The sequence below is a fragment of the Camelus bactrianus genome, chromosome 6 (genome assembly GCF_048773025.1).
Source record: "Camelus bactrianus isolate YW-2024 breed Bactrian camel chromosome 6, ASM4877302v1, whole genome shotgun sequence".
In the NCBI taxonomy this organism is placed as follows: Eukaryota; Metazoa; Chordata; class Mammalia; order Artiodactyla; family Camelidae; genus Camelus; species Camelus bactrianus.
Window position 1 is genome coordinate 32,141,076 of NC_133544.1, and position 25,538 is coordinate 32,166,613.

At 42.3% G+C, this 25,538-nt stretch overlaps 1 protein-coding gene across 1 annotated transcript in view; it reads right to left on the reverse strand.

Annotated features, from left to right (window-relative positions):
* FNTB (farnesyltransferase, CAAX box, subunit beta) overlaps nucleotides 1-25,538 on the reverse strand; it is a 64,919-nt gene that overhangs the window by 38,650 nt on the left and 731 nt on the right. Inside the window, exon 2 of the mRNA XM_010962268.3 lies at nucleotides 8,388-8,452. Coding sequence (XP_010960570.1) covers nucleotides 8,388-8,452 — 65 coding nt within the window. The remainder of the gene's footprint in view (nucleotides 1-8,387; nucleotides 8,453-25,538) is intronic.

The window sequence follows — 25,538 nt, forward strand, 5'->3', positions numbered from 1 at the left end:
GACAGGTGAAGCAGCGGGAGCGGAGGACAGAGCAGAGAGAAAAGTCTGAAGGCAGAACTGAGAGAAGACTCATCTTTAAGGGCTTGGAGGCCAAAGAGTCAGAGGAGAGAAATAAAGAGTGGTACACGAGCGGGGGAAGACAAAGGCACTGGGGTGTCACAGGCAGGATGGGAGGAGAGAATTTCATGGAGGCTTTAACGGTGGCAAATGCAGCAGGAAGACTGAGGAAAAGGAGGACAAACGACAAAGTGGCTGCTGACCTTCAAGAGAGTTCAGGGTGTGGGGAGAGCACATCCCAGATCACAAGGAAGAGATGGCCAGACTCGATTTCTCTTTCAAGGAAGTCTAGGCATCAGGACTCAGTGAGCACCCACTGCACTCTGTGCAGGCTCTGGTGCTGGGGCGATGCTTCCAGAGCCATGGTCCAGAGGCAGACAACTGCACTTCAATGGCCAAGTCCGACAAAGGCTGTGATCAGGGAAGTGCAGTGGGCTCTGGCAGCCCCCAGAGGGCACGAAGGATCAGAACAAACTCTCCAAAGGACACTGCACTGAGGCTAAGACCTGAAGGCCATGAGTCAGCCAGGCCAAATGAAGGAGGTGGGGAGGATGTTTCAGACAAGGGAACACGGTGGCACATTTGAATAAGTTTGGTTCAGCTGGAGCAAAAGCACAAGGTAGTGAGCAGTGAGAAATCAGGCTGGAGAGGTACAGAGGCATCAGATCATTCAGGACGTATAAATGTACCATGAGTTAGATTTTAAACCAAAGAGCAAACAAGAGTCGCTGTGTTGCAACATGGATGACGCCTGAAAACACTACGCTAAGTGAAAGAAGCCAGTCACAGAAGACCATATACTGTATGATTTCGTTTATATGAAATGTCCAGAACAGGCAAATTCATAGAGAAAATAGATTGAGTGGTTGCCAGGGGCTGGGGTGGGAGCTGGGAGTGGAATGGGGGGATTGGGAAGTGATGGCTAAAGGATACAGAGGGGGCTTCTTTTTGGGGTGATGTAAATACTCTAAAGCTAACTGTGGTGATGGCACAACTCTATGAATATACTAAAAACTACTGAACTGTACACTTTAAATGAGTGGACTGCATGATATATGAATTATGTCTCATTAAAACTGTAACAAAAAAACAAGGGCAAGTAAGTATTTTAAAGGGGAGTCACAAAAGTATTTTAGGCACAGGAAAGACATGGTCAGATCTGCACTTTCTAGATCATGCTAGTTGCAGCATAGTGAGCGGACTGGGGTGAGGATAAGACTAGTGGTAGGAAACCAAACCTACAATCTAAGTGTGTTTGTGATGTTTGTGAGGGAAGAAACGCAACAGAGCCACGGCCGGTGGGGGCCTGGGGCGAAGGCAGGTGGTTAAGGAAGAGGAGAGGTGAACATGCTTGAGAGCAAAGGGGAGACACTAAAAACGCAGGAGTCCAGAGAAAATCCAGCAACAAAAGTCCCAAAGAGGAGAGGTGGAAAGTTCAGGAGGAGAGGTGAGTGTGGAAATTAAGAATGATGCTATGTTCTCAGGGAAAGAAATGACGGGAGAATGCGACGTCAGACAAGTATAGGTCTCTGAATGGGGAAGAGGGAACCAAGGTAACACATGGGACAGCCTTGGTCCTCTCAAGAATTAGGAGGCAAGACCATGGAAGAGTGTGGACTGACCACTGTGAACCGAGGGAACTACACCAGATGAACAGAGGAGGACAAACAGGAGTGGAGGCCTAGCTGAAGCTAAGGAGGATAAACTTTGGATGAAGCCACTCTGAAGGCACTGCGATGATTTTTTTCTTGGAAATCCTGCTGGGACTCCTTAGCAGAAGCAGCGATAGGCGTGCTGTGGTAAGGGCTGGTCAGATGGGAAGGGCAGAAGGGCAGAGGTACGAGGGAACAGGATGAGGTCAGCGGGCCACTGAAAGAGGTCCCCGTGTGGGCTGACCCCAGCTGGACAGGTTGGGTATGGCCAGGATGGGTGTGATGAACGAGAAAAACTGGGGTGGTGGTGGCAAGAGATCCTTAATAGGGCAGGCGGGGACCCACTCAAGGCGAGAGAGGAGGCTGAGAAAACCAAGCCAGCAGAGGGCAGGCACAGATTCTGCAGGCAGAACTCCTGACCTCTAACTCTGAAAAGACTGACACACAGTGGGGTTTTCTCTAGGTCAATTCTTTTCAGTTTGAAGAAAACAGTCAAAGGAATCTGAATACTTCAAATACCCTGAGATGCTAAGCTGCGGAGGAGAGAAGGGAAAACACTGTTCCAACACAGAACAGGAGCCACCACATTTAGAAATGTTGGGGAAAGAAAGAAAGAAAGAAAAAGAAATGTCAGGCAAGACAGCATTAAAGGTTTTTCTTGTGAATAAAATTTTGTGATCCTAAGTGTAATACTGAGGAAAGGGACCAGGCACCGACTGGAATGCCCTGTACGGTCTGCCTGCCCACTCCACGCCCTGGGGCCCTGGGACCCTGAAGGGCAGCCGTGTCTGTCTTTAGCACCCGTGCCCTGCACAGAGCAGGCTCTCAGCATTTATTGTGGAATAAACAAAAGAAAGGAGAAAGGAATGGTAAGGTCAGTTTTCTGACTGACCAAAAGAGACTTGTTCTTCCTGGTTTCAGTCCCATCAATTTAAAAGAATGACACACCTCACGGGGGAAGTTAAAACGTAAGCGGAGAGGACAAAGAGCGGGGTGACAAGGCTGCAGACGGCATCTCCGGCTCAGGGGTGCAGCCTATCAGTCTCCTGAGGTCACACTTATCGCACCGCAGGAGACCCATCATTAACCTTCCCGAGAGGACTTGGCACGTCTAGAGAGCTTAACTAAGCCACAAACCCTTCCCCTTACAGGGGGAGAAACAACAACCACCCTGGAGAACGAACCCTTTTCCTTGTCTTCTCACACTCCTCTCACTCGACAAGGGGCTTTTCAGTCTTGGAAAATGAAAGACCTCAGAGGCAAAGGCTTCTCTACCTCTCAGGAGTAAGCAACACTGGCTACTTACTCTTCAGGATCCTCAAGTGACAAGAAACTACCTGAAGCCTCACCTGCACAGAAACATCTAACTGAAAGAAGCTTCAGGCACCTTTTCTGCAGCTCCAGGTTGGTCCCTAGAGACAGGACCTGGGGCAGCCCAAAGGGGACTCCCCAGTCACTCTCCTCCCAACTTGAACCTCACGCACAGACAGCCAGGCCCTTCGCTCAGAGACAGGAGCCCTGCTGGGAGGGAACTTGTGAGTTCCTTTAGCCAGTTTCATCTGAAGACCAACTTCAGCCACAAGCAGGGGAAAAGAAATTTCTTTCAGTGACTATTTCCACCAGAGAAACTGTTTTCTTTCACTTTCATTCACTTAATCATAAACAGGCGTTACACACGCACATACACACACACATATACACACAGTAACACTAATATGTATATGTTATCCCAAAACCTTGGAAAAGGGTTCTTTACATGTTTATCTAGAGCTTCAAGGGCCAAAATGCTAACTGAATGAATTTTAACTTTTCCTTTGAGGTTTATGATTCTTTTAAATTGAAGGGACATATATCCAGTTTCTTTTGATCAGCCAGAAACCATACTAAAGACTTACTGTTATGGACTGAACAGTGCCCCACCTCAAAGTCATATGTTGAAGCCCTGACCCCCAGTGTGACTGCATTAGAAGGCAGGGCCTTTAAAGAGATATTTAAGGTAAGAGGAAGAGACACCAGGGAGGAGCCCACACAGAGAAAAGGCCATGTGAGGACACAAGGAGAAGACAGCCATCTACAAGCCAAAGAGAGAGACCTCAGGAGAAACCAACTCTGTTGGCACCTTGATCTTGGACTTCAAGCCTCCTGGACTGTGAGAAAACAAATTTCTGTTGTTTAAGTCACCTCATCAGTGGTATCCGGTTATGGCAGCCCTAGCAAAGTAATACTCTTACCATTCCTTTATTCTCAAGTCACCTCTAGATCCAAAACTCTTTTCTGAGTAGGTAGTTAAAAAAGAAAAGCTAGCAGGGAGGATATAGCTCAAGCGGTAGAGCACATGCTTAGCATGCACTAGGGCCTGGGTTCCATCCTCAGCACCTCCTCCAAACAGAAACCAATGAATAAACCTAATACCTCCCCCCTCTTAAAAAGAAAAAAGAAAGAAAAGCTAGAGCTCTTTCTCTCTCCTTTCTGAACAATTCAGCCCCAAAGTCATTCAATTAGATGGAACAAGACAGGCCCAGCAGGGGCAATGCAGGGTGTCAGTGCTCCAGAAGCTGAGGAAGGCATCTGTGTGGTGTGCAGAGGGGATGGGGGTCTGGGACACACATGAGGAATAACCAAGCAAGTACACAGGATATTGGGAGTCCAGTTCCACTGGCGGAGAAGGAACTTAGAAATACACGTGTACTGGGCAGCAAATAGTGTAAACTGTGTTCATTATGGATGAGCCCTATGGGCTTTGAGACCCTTCACAATGTGTCTCCACCTACTTCTCTCTAACCTCATCCAGTGCCTCACGGAGCTCCAACCACACCGCTTTGGGTGCAGTCTGCTCTTTTCAGCCTCAGGACTTTAGCTCAAGTCTTCCCTCTGCCTGGAGCACCCCCACCACCTCCTAAACTGGCCAACCTCTCCTCACCCTCCACTCTCAGCCTAAGAGTCTCTTTCTCAGAGCTCTCTGCTACAGTCCCTCCAAACTCTTATACTGAAACTCTAATCCCCAGTGTGATGGTATTAGGAGGTGGTGCCCGTGGGAGGTGTTCAGGTCCTGAGAGCGGAGTTCTCATGAAGGGATCAGCACCTTATAAAAGATACCCCAGACAGCTCCCTCACCCCTTCTGCCTTATGAGGGCACAGGGAGAAGATGCCATCTACAAATCAGGAGGCTGGTCCTCGCCAGAGAGCAAATCAGTTGGTGCCTTGAATTTGGACTTCCCAGCCTCAGAACTGTGAGAAATAAGTGTTAAACCACCCAATCTACAACAATCTGCTACTGCAGCCCAAATAAACTAGATGCCTTCCCTGACATCCCAACCTAAGTTATAGACCCCTGTTATTCTCCCTCAGTGCCCCTTTCTCTTCTTAAGACAGTCACTCCATTGGTAGCTATGTTCCCTGAATTCATTTGTTTAGTAACCACCTTCCCCATGAGACTCAGAGCCCAGCAGGGGCAGGACCTGGGTCAGCCTTGTCCACCATCCCAGAGCCCAGCGGTGCCTGGCCTCTTGGGGACCCCTGAGATACTCTTGCCAAGTGGGTAAAGGAAAGAATGACTTTAAATGAACACAGCAGACGAAGTGACAGCAAACACTCTGCCTACCCCTAAACCTGGACCATCCCTGAGAATCATGCCTTTGGTTATGAGAGATGGAGAGGACAGGGATTCAGTTCATTGTTGGCTGCTGGAAGGGTTTTAAACACACTAAAGGCAGGGGCTTCTCTAGTCAGAAAGTAAGCCTCTGGCACGTAAGTAGTAAGTCACTTGATGGAGGGTGGAAGGAAAGATGGATTTATTCATAAGGACCTTAGAAAGAACAACAGTATGAAGAACTACATCTTCTAACTGCTCAGGATTTGGGAAATTCCAAAGTAGCATCACATACAGAAATGGCAGGAAACATCAAAGCTGAGCAGGCTCCCATGTGAGAACTGCTTTGAGAGCTTAACTCAGAGTATTTTGTCTTCAGAGCCACTGCCAACACTTAACCTTCATTGCTCTGTTAGCACAGGGACATCATCGATATTTCTCCCTCCCAAGGAACACTAGGCTACCTTTTCCCAAGAGATAACAATTTTAAAATTATATGTGAGTGTGGGGTGGGGTTGGGAATTTCAGGTTTCTTACTAAAGATAACACAATACCTGGCAAAGGGTAAATTCATACGAGTGTGGAACAGTGAGACTAACCACAGAAAAAGAAAATTAACTTTTGTGGTAAAGTAGGATGCTGATAGACAAAACTGCTCAAAGCACGGTCTAAGAGCTCCATGGGACGGACCACCTCACTCAGGAGAGGATGCATGTTTCACAGTCTTAGAGAGTGGCGGAAAAAATTTCTGGGATGGCAAATAATTGTAGAATGTAACAACATCCAGCTTCAGCCTTGAATTCCAGCCTAATCTGCTAATTGGTGGTGGCTCTGAAAGGCTGAATCAACGAATACCTCCCTCACATCATTCCTGGCATCTCTGGACCTGTGTGTGGTCAGTGGTCCAGGAGTGTATGTGATCCTGTCACATCTGATCAGCAACACAACATCAGAAACACAAACGAGCCATGTCATCTAGATTTATTGCTAATTTCTGAATATTCACTTTCACTGACAAGGAAGGTTTGTTCCTTCATTCTAATGCCAGACTTTTAAAATCTGACTACTAAAATATTAAATATTGTAATTTTGATAGTAATTTAGAATACTGGTAAATTTTCAGGTTTATTCTCCTATCCTAGAAGTTCATTCTATGACAGAATGAATGGCTCCAGCCTTATACTGATATGTTGATTTACATTCTCACCCATTCAGCCACAATGTGTAATTTCTCCAACATTAATCAGCATGCTGTGACATAATATGCTGATTAGCATCCTTTAAAGCACTCATTTTCATAGGCAACAATGATAAAATGGGAAATGTCAGATTCCTGAAACAAACCCAGAGGTCTGATATATTCAATTTCCACAAAGGATCCAAACCCAAGAGGAACATTTTTGTCTTCCACCCACACCTGGCCTAAGACCTATGAATCAGGGGGTTTTACTCCTTTGTTGTCCTCTACCACCACTCCCCAAACACAGCTTCTTCCCAGATAATAACTTCCCATTCTCCTTCCCAGCTCAGTAAGAATAAAAGCCCAAGGGCTCTATTCTGATGGTGGGTGTAAAATGTCAAATGATCAAAGATCCCTTTGGAAACACAGGGGACACGTGTCTACAGAGCCACAGACAGTGGACAGTGACTCAGAGCGCAATCAGGTGAGTCATCGTGATACAACTCTAACCACAAACCCCTCCTGAAGCAGCCCACCCCCTTGCCATCACCAAGTCCCGCCACCTCCAGGGAAACGGCATGTCCCAGGCAGAGAGTACCCTGTCCCCAAGCTGTTTACACAAATGGTATCACTTGTTAATCTCCAGCTGTGGCTTGTGATGAGCAAAAACTTATTTATTGAGGTCTGGGCTTTGGGTTAATGCAGAGCTTTAGGTTAGTAGTTCGGAAGAAGACTCCTCTGGTTAACTGATGTACTCTTTCTCTTCTCCTCCAGGGAAGGAAGATGAAGATAACTTTCCCTCCTGTCTGTCCCTTTTTCCAATTATTTTCTGCCTGGGCTAATTAGAACTTTTTGACAGATTTTTTTCTCTAGGGAAATAGTGACAAAATAGAATGGTGGTAAAAAAAAAAAAAAAAGACACAGTTAACTCACGCTAGAAATATTTGTAATGTTACAGAAAGCAGAAGTCCTCAGAGACTGACTTGCCAGGAGTTAGTCTGTTAGGAGGTGTCGGGAAGTTGGGAGACTTGATAAAAGAGGTGGACCAGATCAGCTTCCCACCCAGGGTGAATCAGCCAGCAGCCCACCTACACTACGTTCAGAGATTGTCAAGGAGAAGGGAGCACCACACACCGTGTGGACTACTGATCAGTTCTGAGGGAAAGATAACACAGGACAGTTTTGGATAAGCAATCTGTGACTAGAAGAGAAATGCTAATAAAGGGAGGAAATAACCTTGTGAAATTCTAGTGTGATACATTACAAAACTGGAAAAAAGAGAAAAATAAAGGTTCAAATTGGTAAGTTTCTGCTTATAATCCCCCTTTTGGAATTTTTGACATCAAAAAGCTTACAAGGCTTCAACCTGCTAAGGGCCAAGGGGAAAAAGAGGCATTCTATTTCTCACTTGAAATTTCTCCCTTACAATCACAATCACCAAGAAGGGCCAGGCTGGGAGAAGCTCAGATCTCTCACATCTTCCCAGTCTAATAAAAATACACATCAAAGGAATCCATTCTTTTCCATCCTCCTGGACACCACATCTGTTTCAAAGTGTTATGTGAAGGAGAAAAACCTGAGAGTTCTGATCTGAACATCAGTGCAGCCGGTCAGAACCAAGCTACAGAATCATGAACTTCCTCTCTCCACCTTCTGAACTCAGAGCTCAGGCCCCAGGGGCATCCTCAAGGAACATCTGACGGCTCAGTTTGAGTGCACATCTCCCATAGACAGTATTCTAATGGCGGCAGGAGTTGCGGTCATAAGCATCTCCAGGGAGCCACAAGGTCAGGAAATACCAGCCTCACAACAGACACATCCCACGAGACAAGTTCAAGGAGGAAAGTAAAAAGGCTCCCATGGGAGGCAGTCTCCCCAGATTCCCTCAAATTCCTAACCAGCAGCTTACCTTGGTACAAGGTGGTTGAGCTTGTAAGAACTGAAGACCTCTTGGATCTTTTCTTCTACTTTTGCCTGGTAAGGATACAGGACGAGGGAGAGAGAAAACAAATACAGATGAGACCTTTATCAACTTTGTTTTCCAATTACCACAAATGCCTACTGGCTAGAGTTAGCTGGGGTGGTTTTGTACCTCACAGCATGACAGGACTACATTAAGGGGCTCAGCAGGATGACAGGTTTGGGACAAGGACAGGGAGAGAATGCCTCGTGCCACGTTAGCATCACAATCAACGTCTCCAGTAAACTAATCCATAACATCCAAACTGACGGCATTTCTGGAGGTTGGCACCGTGGCACCAACTACTCAGGGAGCAGATGAAGACAGATGCTTTTTGCCTGAAAGATCGTTCTTATCTGCTCTATGACTTTGTTTATGTGTTCGTTAACTGGCCATTCACAAATACACAATTAATTTCTGCCAAGGGTGCTACTTCTTAATGTCAGATGTAATGGTCTAAATACAGATTGAACAGCATTAAAATCCCCCAAGGGATTTAAAAGAATGTCAATCGTGGAAACACCAAAGAAACAGCACATCTGGTCATTGGACCTGTGTGACACACAGGACTCCACAGTCCCATATAACAAAGGACCTCAGAAAGACGGGTCACAAAAGAAACGAGATCACCTGTCTCCTCTGAAGACCACACCACGCTGTGGTCACACAGCACAGCTTCTGTAAGTAAGGGGTAAGGGAGGGCAGGAGGGGGCTGGGTCACAGGACACAGGGTTTCACCTTCATTGCCCTCCCTGCTCTTTGCGGTGAGGCAAGTCCCTGTTGAGATTTCAAGGTACATAATAATATCCTCTCTGGGAAATATCAAAAATGCATCATCTACTTTTGAAACACCCACTGAGTTAGAGCTTCCAGTCCCTTTGACAAATGTGCAAGAATTATCTGTGATGAGAACAGTGATGTGAATCAGCTAAAATGGCAGCCAACCTAAAATTTGTTTATACTTGGTTTTAGGAAATGCTTTGGTATTTGCCTGTGAACATGAGTTTGAGGGATTATCTGGCTAAGAACTTACGATACTTCAAAAAACAGACTGAAGTCACCGTGAGAATTCGACTCAGAAGGAATAAGAAAGTTGTCCCAGATCCCTCACAACTCCTTCTCCATTCCAGACACTGACATGGGACTAATATAAAGCACCAGACTAAATGGAACACAGACTGCATTTCTCAGTCGTGCCTTCCTCAGCCATACGCTGAAAGGGATTTTTTTAAAAGTACAAGAAACATATGTCAGTAGATCATTAAATAAAGATCTTCCCCCAATATACTGTTATAGCTAAGTGAATTGATGAATTCTGAATGAAACAAAACAAGGTGGGAAGAAAACACACTTCCATTACCCAAATACAAGCTGATTCAATTCCATATGACTTGACAATATTTAAAGGCTAATAATGGATGAGCTTGTTTCCTCCTTAGTATTCTGACTGACACTCAGACCCCAGGAAGAAAAGCTGCCAGCCAAGATCTTCTTAATGAGAAGTCCCGCCTTCAGTTCCCACCTGGGCAACATAAGCAGCCAAGTACTAGGGGAGGAAAATGGAGCTTTATTTCTAAAGTAAGATACCTGACAGAGGAGGGGAGGATATAGCTCAGTGGTAGAGCGCATGCTTAGCATGCACAAGGTCACGGGTTCAGTCCTCAGTACCTCCATCCAAAAAAATAATAATAATAATAAATAAACCTAATTATCTCCGCCCCCCCCAAAACAAATAAAACAAACAAAAGATATCTGACAGAAATACAGACATGTCACACTGCAAAGTGGAAAATGCTTAATATACTCCCAATACAGTGGCACTCCTCTTTGGATTTCTTAACCACTCTTCTTCAGAATGAACAAGTGATATTCCAGTGCCATTAGTAACTCACTGACTCACATCTGAAAACACAAGTTATGAATCCTAATAGATACCTGAGTATTACAGGTCAGCTGTTCATAATAATAGACAAATAACTTTATTTCCTCTTAAGTACCAGTATGTTTTCCTAATAGCTTTATTGAGGTATAATTCACACACCGTTCAATTCACCCATTTAAACTGTAGGATTCAGTGCCTTTAGCGTCTTCACAGAGTTGTGCATCCATCACCACAATTCTGCAACATTTTCACTACCCTGAAAGAAACCCTGAACCTCTTAGCAATCACCCCCAGTCCTCCCAGCCCCTGTCAACCCCTCATCTACTTTCTCTCACCGTAGATTTGGCTATTCTGAGTATTTCATATAAATGGAATCACACAATGTATAGCCCTTCAGGACTGGCTTCTCTCACTTAGCATGTTTTCAAGCTTCGATGTTGTGACATATACCAGCACCTCATTTCTTTTTATTGCCAAGTAATATTCCATTATATGGCTATATCCCATATTATCAGTTGATGGGCATTTAGGTTGTTTCTGCTTTTAGGCTATTATGAATAATGCTGATACAGATGTTCCAAGGTTTTGGATGGACATACGTTCTCATTTCTACCTAGGTATAGGTATATACCTAGGAGTAGAATTGCTGGGTCATATGAAAACTCTATGTTCAATCATTTGAGGAATCACCAGGCTGTTTTCCAAAGCATTTTACATTCCCATCAGCAGTATATGAGGGTTCCAATTTCTTCATATCCCCACTGACATGCTATTACCTGTGTTTTTTTTTAATCACAGCAGTCTTAGTGTGTGTGAAGCAGTATCTCATTGTAGTTTTGATTGCCTTTTCCTGATGGCTAATGATGTTGAACACCTTTTAACAGGCTTATTGGCCATTTATACATATTCTTTGGAGAAATATCTCTTTTGTTCATTATTTAAATTGGATTATTTGCCCTTTTATTAATGAATTGTAATAAGCCCTTATATATTCTAGATACAAGTTCCCCACTCTGGGATACTCCCACTCTGTGGGTTGTGTTTAGGAACTGGTGGATTTTTTAACAGAAGAAGATCACCTCAGCACCTCAGATCACCTCAACGTATGATCTTTAGAGAACAACTTTTAAAATAATACTTAGTAATAAGCCTGCAATTTTTTTGACAAATAGTAATGGATTAATACAGAAATTAAAAAGCAGTCATCTAGGGGTGAAAAAATCAAAGTAAATGCCACATCCTTTTTTGTCTCCCCTTCTTTGCATATAGCCTACCAGCATTATATAAAATCTGAGTAAATTTGTTACTGGGAAGATGCAAGCATTCTTTGAATGTTCTGATTTGCACAGCAGAAGGAAAGGAAAAAGGCTAGTTGTAAATAAGGGTTGACATAGCTGTCCTGACACAGCTATCCTTAGAAAGGTCTGAAAGGCAGACCCTGGCTGGAGTCTGGGAGCCTGGATCCCGGGTGGGTTCCCACCACTCCCAGAACTTACAAGAGTGGCTCATTGAGCCTAAATTGTTGTCGACTATAAAAAATGCACTGCCTAAAAGTTGAGAGTTATGTTTTATTCAGCGGCCATTTCTGAGGACGTAAACCTGGTATAACAGACTCTCAGATCCAAAGATGCAGGGTAAGAGTCAGGATACACAGGAATTCTGTAATAAAGACCAGGTAGTCAGAACATCAAAAGATTACTGTCAATGAAAGAAAGCCAGATGTCTCAACTTAAGGAATTTAGCACTTTTCTTTGTATGGAAAGATGCAAGAGTCTGGGCTCAACGAAATCATTCCTTTGATAGCATCTAGCTGTCTAGGGCCAGTATCCTGTTCTTTCCCATCCTGAGTTCCCTCAGGGTGCAGTGTCAGGGGTATCTGCAGAGGCCGGGCAGTCTGCTTGTCTCCACCCTGAGTTCCCACTGGCTCACATGTGGGATAGTGGCTGATGACTTGATGGCTGTGGCATCCTTTGTTTACTGATATGGCCGGCAATATTTTTCACTCACACTGTATAAAAAATGTGGTTTATGCTGAATAGCTGTCATCCTTCTGGGAGTCTGGAATTTTGAGACATTCTAGAAAGAAGATGCCTACGTGGCCAGCCCCAGTAAAAGTCACCAGCACCAAGTCTCTAATGAGCTTCCTTCATTAGCTTTGCGTGCATTGTCACAACTTGATGCAGGAGAAATTAAACACATCCTGTGTGACTCCACTGGGTGAGGACTCTTGAAAGCTTGTGCCTGGTTTCCTCCAGACTTCATCCCATGAGCCTGTTCCCTTTGCTGATTTTGTTTTGTAGCCTTTTGCTGTAATAAATCATAACCATGAGTACGACTATATGCTGAGTTCTCCGAATCCTTGTGTAAGCAGATAAGGTAGTGGATCCCTAGAGGAAGAAAACCAGACATGCCTTTCTTGACATAAGAGAAGCCATTTTTAGCCTAAGCCATTTTCTGTTCTAGGCCTGGCCACAAAGCTTGCTCTGGAACAGGTCTCAGTAATCAATGATATTAAGGAAACAAAAGAATGCAGAAACAAAGGGCTGTTATTAGGCAAGAGAAGTAACAATAGCAAAGATAATATGTCAGTTACAAAGACTCCCAGTTCTCTTCTAATGGTAAAGATAAGCCTGAAGCACTCAACCACCAGATCAACTGGAACCTAACTGATGATGTCGACCTTTTCTGACCCTAAAGAATGGACTTCGTCAACCGCCCAAGTCCCTTCATGAATATGCACTTACCTTTAGCTTAAAACTTCCCCAATTTTGCTGTTTGGAGAGATACTGCTTTAGGAAAAATCTCCTGTGTTCTCCTTATTTGCTGCAAGTAATAAATCGTTCCTTTTCCTAATCTTTGGCTTGGTTGTATTGAGAAGGAAAAGGTTGGTCTGGGCCAAGACTGGGCTGGGCTAACTCATGAATTTTAAGTTAACTCATGAATTTTAAGTTTAACCTTGCTAGGCCGGTTTCGGGTTACAGCAAGCAACCCTTTGTTTCCGCCTAGCTGTACTCACCCTATTGGTTGATGGACCCCGAGATTGTAAGCAACCCTATAAAACTTCCTGGAGGCACTCAGAGATCCGGAGCGATAGCCCCTCTGAGCCCACCAGCATAATAAACCTGAGTACTCCAACCCTCCGAGTGGTGGTTGTTTCTTGGCTGGCCTGCCACTTCTGTAACATTTCTTTTCAGCTTGACACCCAACAAGAGGCGAACCCAGTTTTTGGGTAAGGCTACAAATGAATCAGCAATCCTAGGGTGGTCTTGGGGACCTCCAAAACACTAGCAGAATTAGAAATGTAGCCTTTGGGATGGAATTAAGAAGAGTCACAACAATTGCATAAAACAAGATCTATATAATTAAATTTCTTTTTAAAATTTTATCAAAATTCTCACTTTAAATATAGGAGAACTGAGAGTAACTATTAAGTTACCTAAGTCACGAAGAACTCTAACACTACATAGCTCTCAAATCAGAACTGGAAGAAGGAAAGAAGGAAGGGAAGGATTAGCTTCCACACAGGGATGTTAAAGCATGTCCACTTTCTCTGGCCTTTCATTTTGTCTTGAATTTCCATGTTTCCTTTCCATCCCAAAGGAATGGAGTATTCTATGCTAGTTAACCTCTCTTTTCTGCGTGAGAGCACCCACAGCCAAGGCAGCTACCAACTGGGTATAACACAAAGGGTGATTAACAGCCCCATAACAACAGATAATTTTCTCTTGCATAAATAGCAAAACGCCCATAGGTTCATTTCCCTTGAGCACAAAGCACACAGTTTGTGACCCTGTTAATGAAAGTGATAGGGCTCTCTTGGGAGGAGGTTAACATTCTAAAGCATCTGATTTGTTTCGGAAACACTGCTACATGAAATGCTACAAAAAGGGCCACCAGGATTAGTCACTAGAAAATTTAGTCCCAGGGGATTAGCTCTTCAAAAATTTTAAACAGACTGAAAGAAAGGAACTTTGGCTCCTGATTCAAAAAACACACAAAAAAGATACAAAAAGGATCTTGGCAAAATTGGGGAAATTTAAAAGTAAACTGGATATTAGACATTATAGAATCATTTCTAATTTTCTTAGCTAGGATGCTACTGTCCTTATGCAGAAGAACATTATTCTTAAGAGATGCATGCTTTATTATTTAGCGGTGAAGTGTCATAATGTCTTCATCTGACCTTCAAGGATTCAAAAAAAAATACTCACATACATATATACACGTGTGTACACACACCCACACACTTAAACACACATACTCCTCAAAGGAAAAGTTGGGTCTGGTTGGATGATCCATTGCATTATCTCCACCTCTGTCCTTAACTAGACTATCTCACAACTCTGTAGAGGCAGAAATTAATTTGTAGAAAACTGATAGTAATGCAAATAATTTCTGTCCACAGAAATGCAAACTGTATCTAGTAGAATTGCAATCAATTATCACCCTACGGATATTGCCAGTTTCGCATCTATCTGCAAATTCATTTCAGCATTCCTTCTCTGACTATAAATGTGTTGTATGTTGAGGTCTCATCTGAACTAGTTGTAATATCTTACGGGGTCCATAAGTCAAACAAAATCTTTGACATGTGTTCATTTTATATTTGTATGATCATGATTTTGTCCTCTTTTAAAATTTAGCCATTAACAGTTTATATGGAGGGGATGGGGAATTAAGTGGAGGGTAAATAGATACTGTCAATTTTTCTGTATATTTGAAATTTTTTCTAATAAAAAGTTAGAGAAAATTATTAAGAATCAAAACACTAATACCAAGATTCTACCACAATTATTTTTGAAAAGTCACATACATCTGCACACACACATACACAATGCATTTATACAAACAGTAGCTAGATAAATGTTTAAACCAATTAGAAAGTGTTTCTGTCAATTTAAAAGCAAATACTCTACAATGAGACACTGACAGAAATTCTCCTTGACCAAACTTTAGTCAGGGTCCTCTGAATCCTCTACCCAACTAGGCCTTGACTTTTCTGTGTCCATCTTTGTATCACCCAGTTTTAGTAAGAATCCTGCTAAGTTGGCTTAGCCAGGATCCCCTATTCTCACTATCTGATTAGGTTTTTCATCCTTCACCATCCCTCAGTGATGTCTGATCACTTTGGCCTGCCTTCAAGAGGAATCCTGTTAAACAAGTTTAGCCAGAATCCCCTCTTACCTCTGAGGATTCCTCTTAGTAATTTACCACCCTCCAATCCCCCTACCTTGGTCCTTGGCTATAAAGTCCCACTTTTCCTTGTTGTATTCAGAGTTAAGCCAAGTGTCTCTCCCCTACTACCAAACCCCATCATAACAGTCCTCCCTGAGTCAAATCTTCCTTTAATAATTTTTTCCTTAAAAAAACCCCTCCACACCCACCAGCAGAATGACTCAAGCTGGAAAGAGGGACAACACCAAACGCTGGCAAGGATGTAGAGGAACCAGAGCTCGCACTCATGGCTGGTGAGAATGCAGCATGTACGGCCACTCGGGAAAAGGCCAGTGGCTTCATATGAAACTAAATGTACACCTACCCTATGATCCAACAATTCCACTCCTAGCTTTTTACCCATGAAAACACATGATCATAAAAAGGCTGCTACAAGAATGTGTAGAGCAGCATTATTCATTATATCCAAAATCTGGCAATAGCTCAGCTGTCCACCAATAGGAGAATGGATTAAAAAAAAAAAAAACAAACAGTAATAGCAACCAATATTATATTCAGAGAAACACTACTCAGCAATAAAAAGGGACACAAAATTACACGCAAAACAGCATGGATGGACCTCAGAAACATGCTGGGTGAAAGATGCCGTATATGAAAAAATACATATATTACTCTATTTAGATGACAGTCTCGAAGAGGCAAACAAATCTATTTTAACAAATCAGAAAATTAGTTGCCTCTAGGCATGGGGAGTGGGAGTCAGGATTCACTAGGAAGGAACACGAGGGAACTTTCTGAAGCAATGGTGATACATCTTGATAAAGGTTTGGGTCACACAGATGTGTGTACTTGCCAAAACTCAGTGAATATGACTATACACTTAAGATATACAAATTTTAATGTGTGTAAATTTTACCTCAGAAGAAAAAAAGAACTGTAAATAGATTTGGAACTCTAGCTAAAGTGTCTAGGGAGAAGTGTATGGACGTCTACAATTTGCTGGGAAATTCATTAAGAAAAGCTGGATAGAAGGATGAATAGATGAATCAACATGTGATAAACCAAGTAAAATAAAATGTTAACAGAAGAATCTAGGTGGTGAGGATACTGGTGTTCACTGTAAAAGTCTTGAAATCATTCATAATAAATTACTAGAAAAAAACCAAAATGCTTTATTATTACTGTGAGAGTTTAAAAAATATTTTCTCAGTAATACTTCCTCATCTTTCCCTATGTTTGGGGTGTCTGGGATACATCCCTACGCAAAGACTCCTGCCCCTGAGGAGTTTGTTTTGTGCCCACAGGACTTGAACAAAAGCTAGTTTTCAAGAAGAGAGACACTTCCCTTCAGAGCAAGTAGCTCAGAGGTAGTTTACTTGCAACCAAGCTGAACTTGTTAAAAATATAAACTCTCGGGTCAGACTCATAGAATCAGAAACTACTGGGATGGGGCCCACCTTACTATTTTTAACTAGTCCTCCAGAGGATTCTGACACATGCTAATGCTTAACAGATCAAAGGGGTTTGTTTTTGTTTTTTGGGTTTTTTTTGGTCACTGTGGTGGTAATGGTCACTGTGGATTTCAGCTCAGAGGCTGATGCTTGAGTTTGACTTCAAATAGGACTTTCTTAATTTATAATTATTGATTTTTTTTAACCTGCTCACCACACTTTTCTTCTTCTTAACTAGTGAAGGATAAATAAAAGTGAGAAGGTAAAACATTTCTCTGAAAAAATAACCTAATACTTTGAGTTCAAGATGCAGCGGAAGGTCAGAGTTAACCTAGTCTCCTTAACCAGCTGGCGTTCCTCTCTATCAAGGCTGAGTTCCTTTATGAATCCTTCATGAACTGTGGGTTCTCAACCTTGGCTGCATATTAGAGTTACCTGAGGAGCTTTAAAAAATACTGATGCCTGGGTCCCAACCCCAAAGGTTCTACTTTAGTTGGTCTGAGGTACAAACTAGGAGTGGGAGAGATAAAAAGCTCCCCTGGTGGCTCTAATGGTCAGCCAGGTTTGAGAACCACCGCCCTCACCATCAATGCCTTTTTAAAAACCATGTTTTAACAACAGATGTTCCAGAAGCAATGATGAAAAACTAAGTTTAAATCATAAACCAAAATGAACACTAGAAAGAGGTCCCCAATGGCCTACAGATCCACCATTTATGTCATCAGCAGTAACCCCGACTCATTCAAAGGACAAATGCTTATTATAACTATGCTATAATATTCAGCATTTTTCATTAAAGAATTCCTAACAGCCCATGCATATTTGAAAACTTGGTATAAGGCAGAGACGGGAAAACCCAATATCAAAGGGAAAAACACCAACCACAGCAAATGTTGCTGGTAGAAAAATTACCTGCATACTTCACACCCTGAAAATAAATAAGTAAATTCCAGGCTAATTAAACTTGAACATGAAAAATGTGAGTCAAGTCATTAAAATAGCATATAGGAGAATGTCTTTATATACCTGGGATTGAGAAAGATTTCTTCAAAAGCCCTAACTGTAAGGAAGAAGACAAATAAGAACACAAACATAAACAAGGTTAAAGGCAAACAAGAACCTAGGGGAAGATACTTGGAACACATGTAAAAGACACTTTTTTCCCCAAATTAAGACCACTGACAATAACAAGTCTTGGAGTGTGAGCAAAACAGAACTCCAGTACAACACTAATTAGTGCTTAAAATTAGAGCCCCTGGGGAGGGCAACATGGTAGCAGGCAGAGAACCTACAACCCAGCAGTCCTAACTCTCCAGGAGAGATACACCTAGACAAACCCTTGCCTGCCGTCCCAAGCCTCTTTGATGTATGACATAACTGTTAGTCCTAACAGTACACCACTCACTTTCTCCAGCCATGAGGCAACTCATGGCAAGAGGGGAACACAGGAGTTAAGTCTACTAGTTTGTCGGAAGTTTACCCTTGCTTTTGACAGGGCACAAGCTAGGTGTTTCTACGTACAGAATGGTTTTGAGTTTGCTGAAGTCAAATTACAGATGTTGAGGCCTACTAGAATATGCAATCCTAAAATATGCCTCTTTGGCATATAGACTATTTTAAGCGAAGGGCCACTGATAACCAGGAGATGAAGGAAAAGCTCTAAAATCAGGACCTAAGTTTCTTTCTGTAAAGACTTCTCCTTCTCTGTACCAGGAAGTAGAGGACTTTTGACAACTGAGATCAATGGAGAAGACCCTGACTTAAAGCTGAATAACAAACCTTACTAAACAACTCTTGTTTACCATACTTTCCCGGACCTTTCCCATAAATTGTCTCCCCAACCCAGAAGCCCAAAACCCCTTTCCTTCATTTTAGCCTAAGATGATACATAAACCCAAGTTTTAACTACCCCTTTGGGTGACTCATCAATGGGTGTTCCCGTGTGTACCAAGGCAACACACATGTTAATAAATGTGTTCATTTTTCTCTTGGTAATCTGTCTTCCATCAGTCTAATTTACAGGGCCCCAGCTGGAGAACCTAAAATGGGTAGAGGAAAGGTTTTTCCCTCCCTTACTATATATTTATATGGATATATATGCATATGTACCTTTATATAATATAAACTAATAAATATATATTAGTGTGTGTACTGTCTATGTAAATGACATAAATTAATATGTATATTAGTTTGTGGTTTTCAACGATGGAGAGATTGTCTTAGAATCTAGGGGCCAGGATGAAGTGACTGAACTCAACTCTCTAAGACTTAGGTACCATGGCAATAAATAAACAGATATCTAACCATCTGCCTGCATTCTTGACAGCTTTGTTTAAAAGATACCTCAGGAATTTTTCTAGAAATTCAATCAGAAGCACAGAATGATTTCCATTCACAGCTGAGTGGTGAAAAAAAAAAAAAAAAAAAACCTAGTGCATTTGGTACTTACTCTCCCTTTCACAGCTTCTATATAAAGCCAATCTCATGATGTACCAACTTTCATATCATGGACCATCACTTCCCTTCTCCCTACATCTCCCCCTCTCCCAGAGGAGGACCTTTCCAGAAAGCAGATTTGCTGCCTGGGACTCATGCTTATGCTGAAGATGCAGTAAAAGAATCATTAATCGATTAAATGTAAGACAAGGATTCTTCCTAAAAGAAAAAAAAAAATTATCCCTCTGAAAAAGCAAGTCACTTTATAAGAAATCCTTACAAAGCAACTCTTGTTGTGGGGAGTTCCTTTCAATTCTTTATTTTGAATACAAAGTACCAGTTGGGGTTCACACGTTAGCCTAAAACAACCTCAGTCAAGGTCTGGTTTTGGCTACTTAACAGAGGTCAGCTGATGGTATCAAGGAATTATTAAATCTGTTTAATAATTGTTAATAATTACTCCTGGGGATATGAACTTACACTTCCATGGGTAAACTGCCACTGTAAACCCTTTTAAAGATCACTTTAGGGGTACTTAGCACTTCAGCACTTTAGTGGTAGAGTGCATGCTTAGTAAGCACAAGGTCCTGGGTTCAATCCCCAGTACCTCCATTAAAATAAACAAATGAATAAATATCATTTTAAAAAGTAATAAAATGGTTAAATTGTGCTGATCAAAGACATGCACCAACTAGACACATTGTAAAAGAATTCTATTGTAACCTGTGATAAAATCCTCAATGACAATACCTTACCCATGCTCAAAAGGAATGCATCTCAAAAAACTGAAAGTGTGGTCTAGAAAAACATTCGCTAATCCAGAATGTCACTCTAGGGATGATAAAAACACAAAGGTCAAAGATGAATGGGAAGAGTTTGAAGAAAAATGCTTTATGAATATGAGGAAGAGGAAAAACAATGTTTCTAAATTAGTGTGATTTTATAAAGTGTGATTTTAAATAGGTATAGGCATCTAAATTTTTTGTATATATATGTATATTTTATTGAAACACAGTCAGTTTACAATGTTGTGTCAATTTCTGGTGTACATCACAATACTTCAGTCATATAGGAACATACATACATTCGTTTTCATATTCTTTTTCACCGTAAGTTACTGCAAGATATTGAATATGGTTCCCTGCACTATACAACAGCATAAACTTGTTGTTTATCTATCTATTCTATATATATTAGTTAGTATCTGCAAATCTCTAATTCCCAATTTATCCCCTCCCACCCCACTCCCCACCTAGTAACCACAAATTTGTTCTCTATGTCTGAGAGTGTTTCTGTCTTAGGAACCTAAATTTAAAACATAAATTTTGCAAGTAGGCATTTGATTTGTTTACCTACATACCTATACCTAAAAGTACATGTATTGATCAAAAACACTTTGGGGGACTTTTTTAAGGAAAACGGGGAAATTTTGAAACTTGCATCTGCCTTACAGTTAGGCAACACGGTATATGCTGAATTTCAATACAATAAAATTGATTCATATAGCTAGCCTACTGGCCACTTAACAAACAGAGCTCTGGCCCCTTCTGTCAGAAGCTAAAACACTGGTTAGTTTGACCATAATTAGGGACTTGTCCTACCTCTGTTCAGTAATCTTTCAGAGACTAAAACTTGAAACAAATCAAGAGGAGGAGTTCAGGATTCATTCCTGGATCCCCAATGTTCCCTCCTTCAGGATCTGTCTTTTCTTTTCTTTTCTTTTCTTTTTTTTTTTTTTCTCCTTCAGGATCTGCAGTGGTGCAATGCCCATCACTTGAAGCCAGCTCCTCAGCCTGGTTTTTCATCTGGTCCCACTCCCCCACCCCCCCACCCCCTTCAGCCTCCCCCTCATCCAGCTGACCTAATTCCCTACCACAGCCAGTCTGGTAAATCCTCACTCCTAACAGCTCCTCCCACTGGAATGGCTGCCCCCTCAGCTCCATCCTTTACAGCCCAACCCCAGTCCCACATCCTCCACGAAGCTGCCCTGACCACCTCAACCCACAACAGATGGGCTTCTACTCCCTGAAACCCTCGTGTAGCCCAGTCATAGCTGAGCACACCACTACGTGCTCTTATTAAGTCCTACTGTGATTTTGAAGGAGGATTAATAAAAGGCTGCACTTAGGCTAACAAATTGCTTGTTCTTATGCTTACCCTTAAAACAGTCAACTGACCTGACTAACTGGTTGCTACTCACAGTTTCAGGCCCATTGTTAAAACCAAAGCTATTGATCTTACTGTTTCTACTTTATTCCAGTAATTGAAAGTAACAATCAAGCTTGGTCTCTGAGTCGATCTCCAGGGAGAAGGTCACAGGACTTTAACCTTACAAAATAGCCTGAATTACCAAGGAGACCACACCTTGGATGCTTATAAGATAAAGAGATGGAAAGAGAGACAACCGTTGGCCTCTATAGAACTGGTCGCCTGGAGGCATCATGACCCCATTCTAAGTCTTCTGATGAGAAAATGATTCTGTTGCTTGTTATCGATGCTTTGAGCTATGGCTATATAACCACCCCCCCCCCATCCCCAAGGTGGGCTCACAATTTTGAAGGCTGTGAGTCCCTTTTGCCCAGCAAAGCACTAAAATTGCCTCTTTTCTTCTAAGCTCCACGACCTTGTCTCTGGGTTATTTGGCTGGTCAGGGGCAGGGGTGATCTTTTGGCAACAGTTGCTTCAGGTATATCCTTTTTTTTTCCCTCTAAAAGAAAAGAATTTTGAGGGCAGGGACTAAGACTAATAATTTCTAGATTCCCCTCAGAGCTGACTGTCGTCACTTGACTGAATATTGTCTAATGGCACGCCATTTCAGGTGGAGAACGCTTTTGCTCCTGTTCAAAGACAATCTAAAAGAAAAACAGAAGTAGTGGGGGGAGGGTATAGCTCAAGTGGTAGAGCACATGCCTAGCATGCACAAAGTCCTGGGTTCAATCCCCAGCACCTCCTCTAAAAATAAATAAGTAAATAAACTAAATTACCTCCCCTCCCAGAAAAAGAAATCGAAAAAGAAAAAAAAAAGAAAAACAGGAGTAGTACCGTCATTAACAATGGTTTTTGGCAAGCCTGCCACCTCTGAGACTGTAACAATATTATCCTACGGGCCTGAATCGCAGAGCATCGGTCATGGGGTAACCGCAGGTGGCACCAAACTATGAAGACAACCACTAATAACACAACTACATCTCGCTTTCCGAAATCATAGAAGATTCTCCGAGCATCAAATCTATCAGCCTGTCAAGAAACAAGAAAGCTTGTCAAGGTCAAGACCTTCAAAAGATACCTGGATTCTCACCACTCCTCATTACCTCCAGTACCACAGCTGGGAGCTGAGCTGTCATTAGTCACCTGCAGTACTGCAATAGCCTCCTAACTGCGTCCCTGCACCCACGCTGGCCTCCTCACAGTCTGCTCTCGCTGGTGACCTAAATGAGCTGAACAGATTGGGTCAAAACCCTCCAATCACGGATCAGTCTGACTCCTAGTAGGAAACAGATGACACATTCAAAGTGGGTGATTTGAGGAAAGTTCATAGCACAGGGGCTAGCAACAAAAGGGTACTTCATCCCCTCCAAGACCTGAAGGTATGAAGAGGAATGGAGAGAGACACGCAGAGCTCCATGGAGAAGGCACCTGAAGGAGATGTGACCCTGAGTCTAGAGACAGTCCAGCCCACACAATCCTGCAGGAAGGGAATACAGACGCCAATCTCATTCTTCTCCCTCACTCTCACCTCTTATCAATACTCCACGTGGCCAAATGCAACCAGAAAGCAAGGGAGCCTGTCAATGCAGGTCCACCTCCCAGGCCACATCCACAGAGCAGGGTAGGCAAGGGTAGAGTGAGTCCAAGGCAGTAAATGGAAGCTAACCAGCCAAATGGCTTCCCTTCTCAGTCAGGGCATCTGAAAGTACCTGATCCAACCTTACCTCCTCTTCTGCATGCTAACCTCTCAACTCACAGTGGCCCTTCACTCACCAGGCACAGCCCTGCCTCAGGCTCTTTGTAGTTGCTGCTTTCTCTGCACAGAACACTTTTCCCCCAGACACGCACATGGCTTGTTCCCTCACCTACTTCAGGTCTCAGCCAACACACCAGCAGAGGCTTCCATTGCCACCATATATGAAAACCTCCCGTCCTCCCACCCTACCCATGCCTAGCACACTCTATCTCCGTTATCTTGCTTTATTTTTCTCCACAGCACTTCTAACAAAAAGAGAGAGAGAGAGAGATTTTTCCTTTTTTTAATTGACTGCCTCCCTAGCCTAGAACAAAAGTTTCATAAAGGCATCAACTTGGCCTTTTTGTTCACTCCCTTATGCCCAGCAGCTAGAACAGTGCCTGATACATAGTAGGCACTCAAATATCTGTTGGATAAATGAAAATGAATGAGTGGAACAGAAGAACCCATAGCTAAGGATTCTTTCCACTGTTTGGAGGTTTAACTCCTATTGTCAAATCATTGTTAAACAAATTAATAAACAGTCTCCTGATAATAAGATATGAAGCAGGTGACAAGCATTTGTTTTTATTGGCAATGGCACAAAATTGAGCTCTGTCACCAAATCCCTATGAATAAATGGAATCTTCAACCATAATCAAAGGAATAACAGTAGTGTCTTCTGTAAACAATTGCTCCTAGCAAGGTTGTTTTTTCTTATGAAATCAGCATTAACCTATGAAACTAGAACTTATCTAAGCCTCAGTCTTCTCATTTGCAAAATGTGTAAGGATTTAATAATACAATATACGGAGAGCATTTACTGGGTACAGGGCCAATAAATGGACACTGTAATGATTATTAAAACATTGAGGAAGGTGGGTATAGCTTAGTGGTAGAGTGCATGCTTAGCAATCCCCAATTCAATCCTCAGTACCTCCCTTAAAAACATGATAATAATAAAACATAAAACATTGAGGCAGCCATGAGAATGAGATACTACATTATCTTCCTATGATCTGGAACTGTTTATCCTAGAGTTTTAGAATGTGAGCTGGAATAACAACATGAGAAAGGAGCAGAAGATGCTCTACTATCTACCAGACAGTTGGGCCTAGATCTGAAAGACACCTACAGTACCAATGTTCCATATCAGAACCTAGTTCCCACACCTGGCCCAGACCTTGGCCAACCGTCTTGCAGACCAGTACCTTGTTGCACCCATTTCCGCATCACTCATCCTGCCTAGGCACTCAGAGTACCAGTGTTGCTGTTTCCCTGTAGGAAATAAGCAGGGGCACGCTACTGAAAAAAAGTTGTGTAGGAAAAAGAGAAAGAGCAGATCAGTAAAGCTCCTGATAATATTCCTGTTTTTAACTTGTCCCTTTCACCATGGAAGTTTCTGTTCTGGTCTTTAAACTAGACCAACTTCTGCTTCTGTTTTCTCCACAACATCCATTTTATTGGCAATAGCTGGGTCAATTCAGTTAACTATGTAAAAGGTGACCCCATAGTCCTAGGTCAGATAAAAAGAAAAAGTCTTGACCTGAATCAACTCAACAATCCATCAGTTTTTCATTGATGGGAGATTTCTTTGCACTCTTTTGCAAAAGACTTCTGTAGAAGGACACACTGGTGGGCTAACTAACCTGGGAAGCTACATTCAAAAGGTAAGTTTCCTTTCTATCCTAAAACCCATGAAGCTTGATCTCCAGTTAAAATACTCCCCTCTACTACTATGTCTATAACTGTGTATTCAAACCCTTGTTCTTGTTATTATAGTCATAAATATACAATATAATAATTATCATCACTAACTTTGCCAAAATGGAGGCTTCTAACCTCAGGTATGAAAATCAAAGCAGGTCTCTCCAAGGTTAAGCCTGGAGACTGATATCAGTAAGAGGTCTTATTTTAGTAAACAGCCTAAGGCTTACTTGTTAGTGCCAAAAAGAATCATCTGATCACTTTTCCTAGTGACAGATGGATAACCCATTTCCACAAAAACTAACTTGGGAACAATTCCAATTAGGGGATGAAAAGAAAAACAAAACTATAGTTCACTCCTCATTCCCCAAATACGTTTCAAAGTGATAGGTTCCATCTACTCCGAGGCCTCCGTGAATGGCAAGGAGCCCCAAATTCTTACTTTTATCATAGCACTTCCCAAACTGTTGTTTTCCTGTCTGTCTTCACCGACCAGTCTGTGCCAT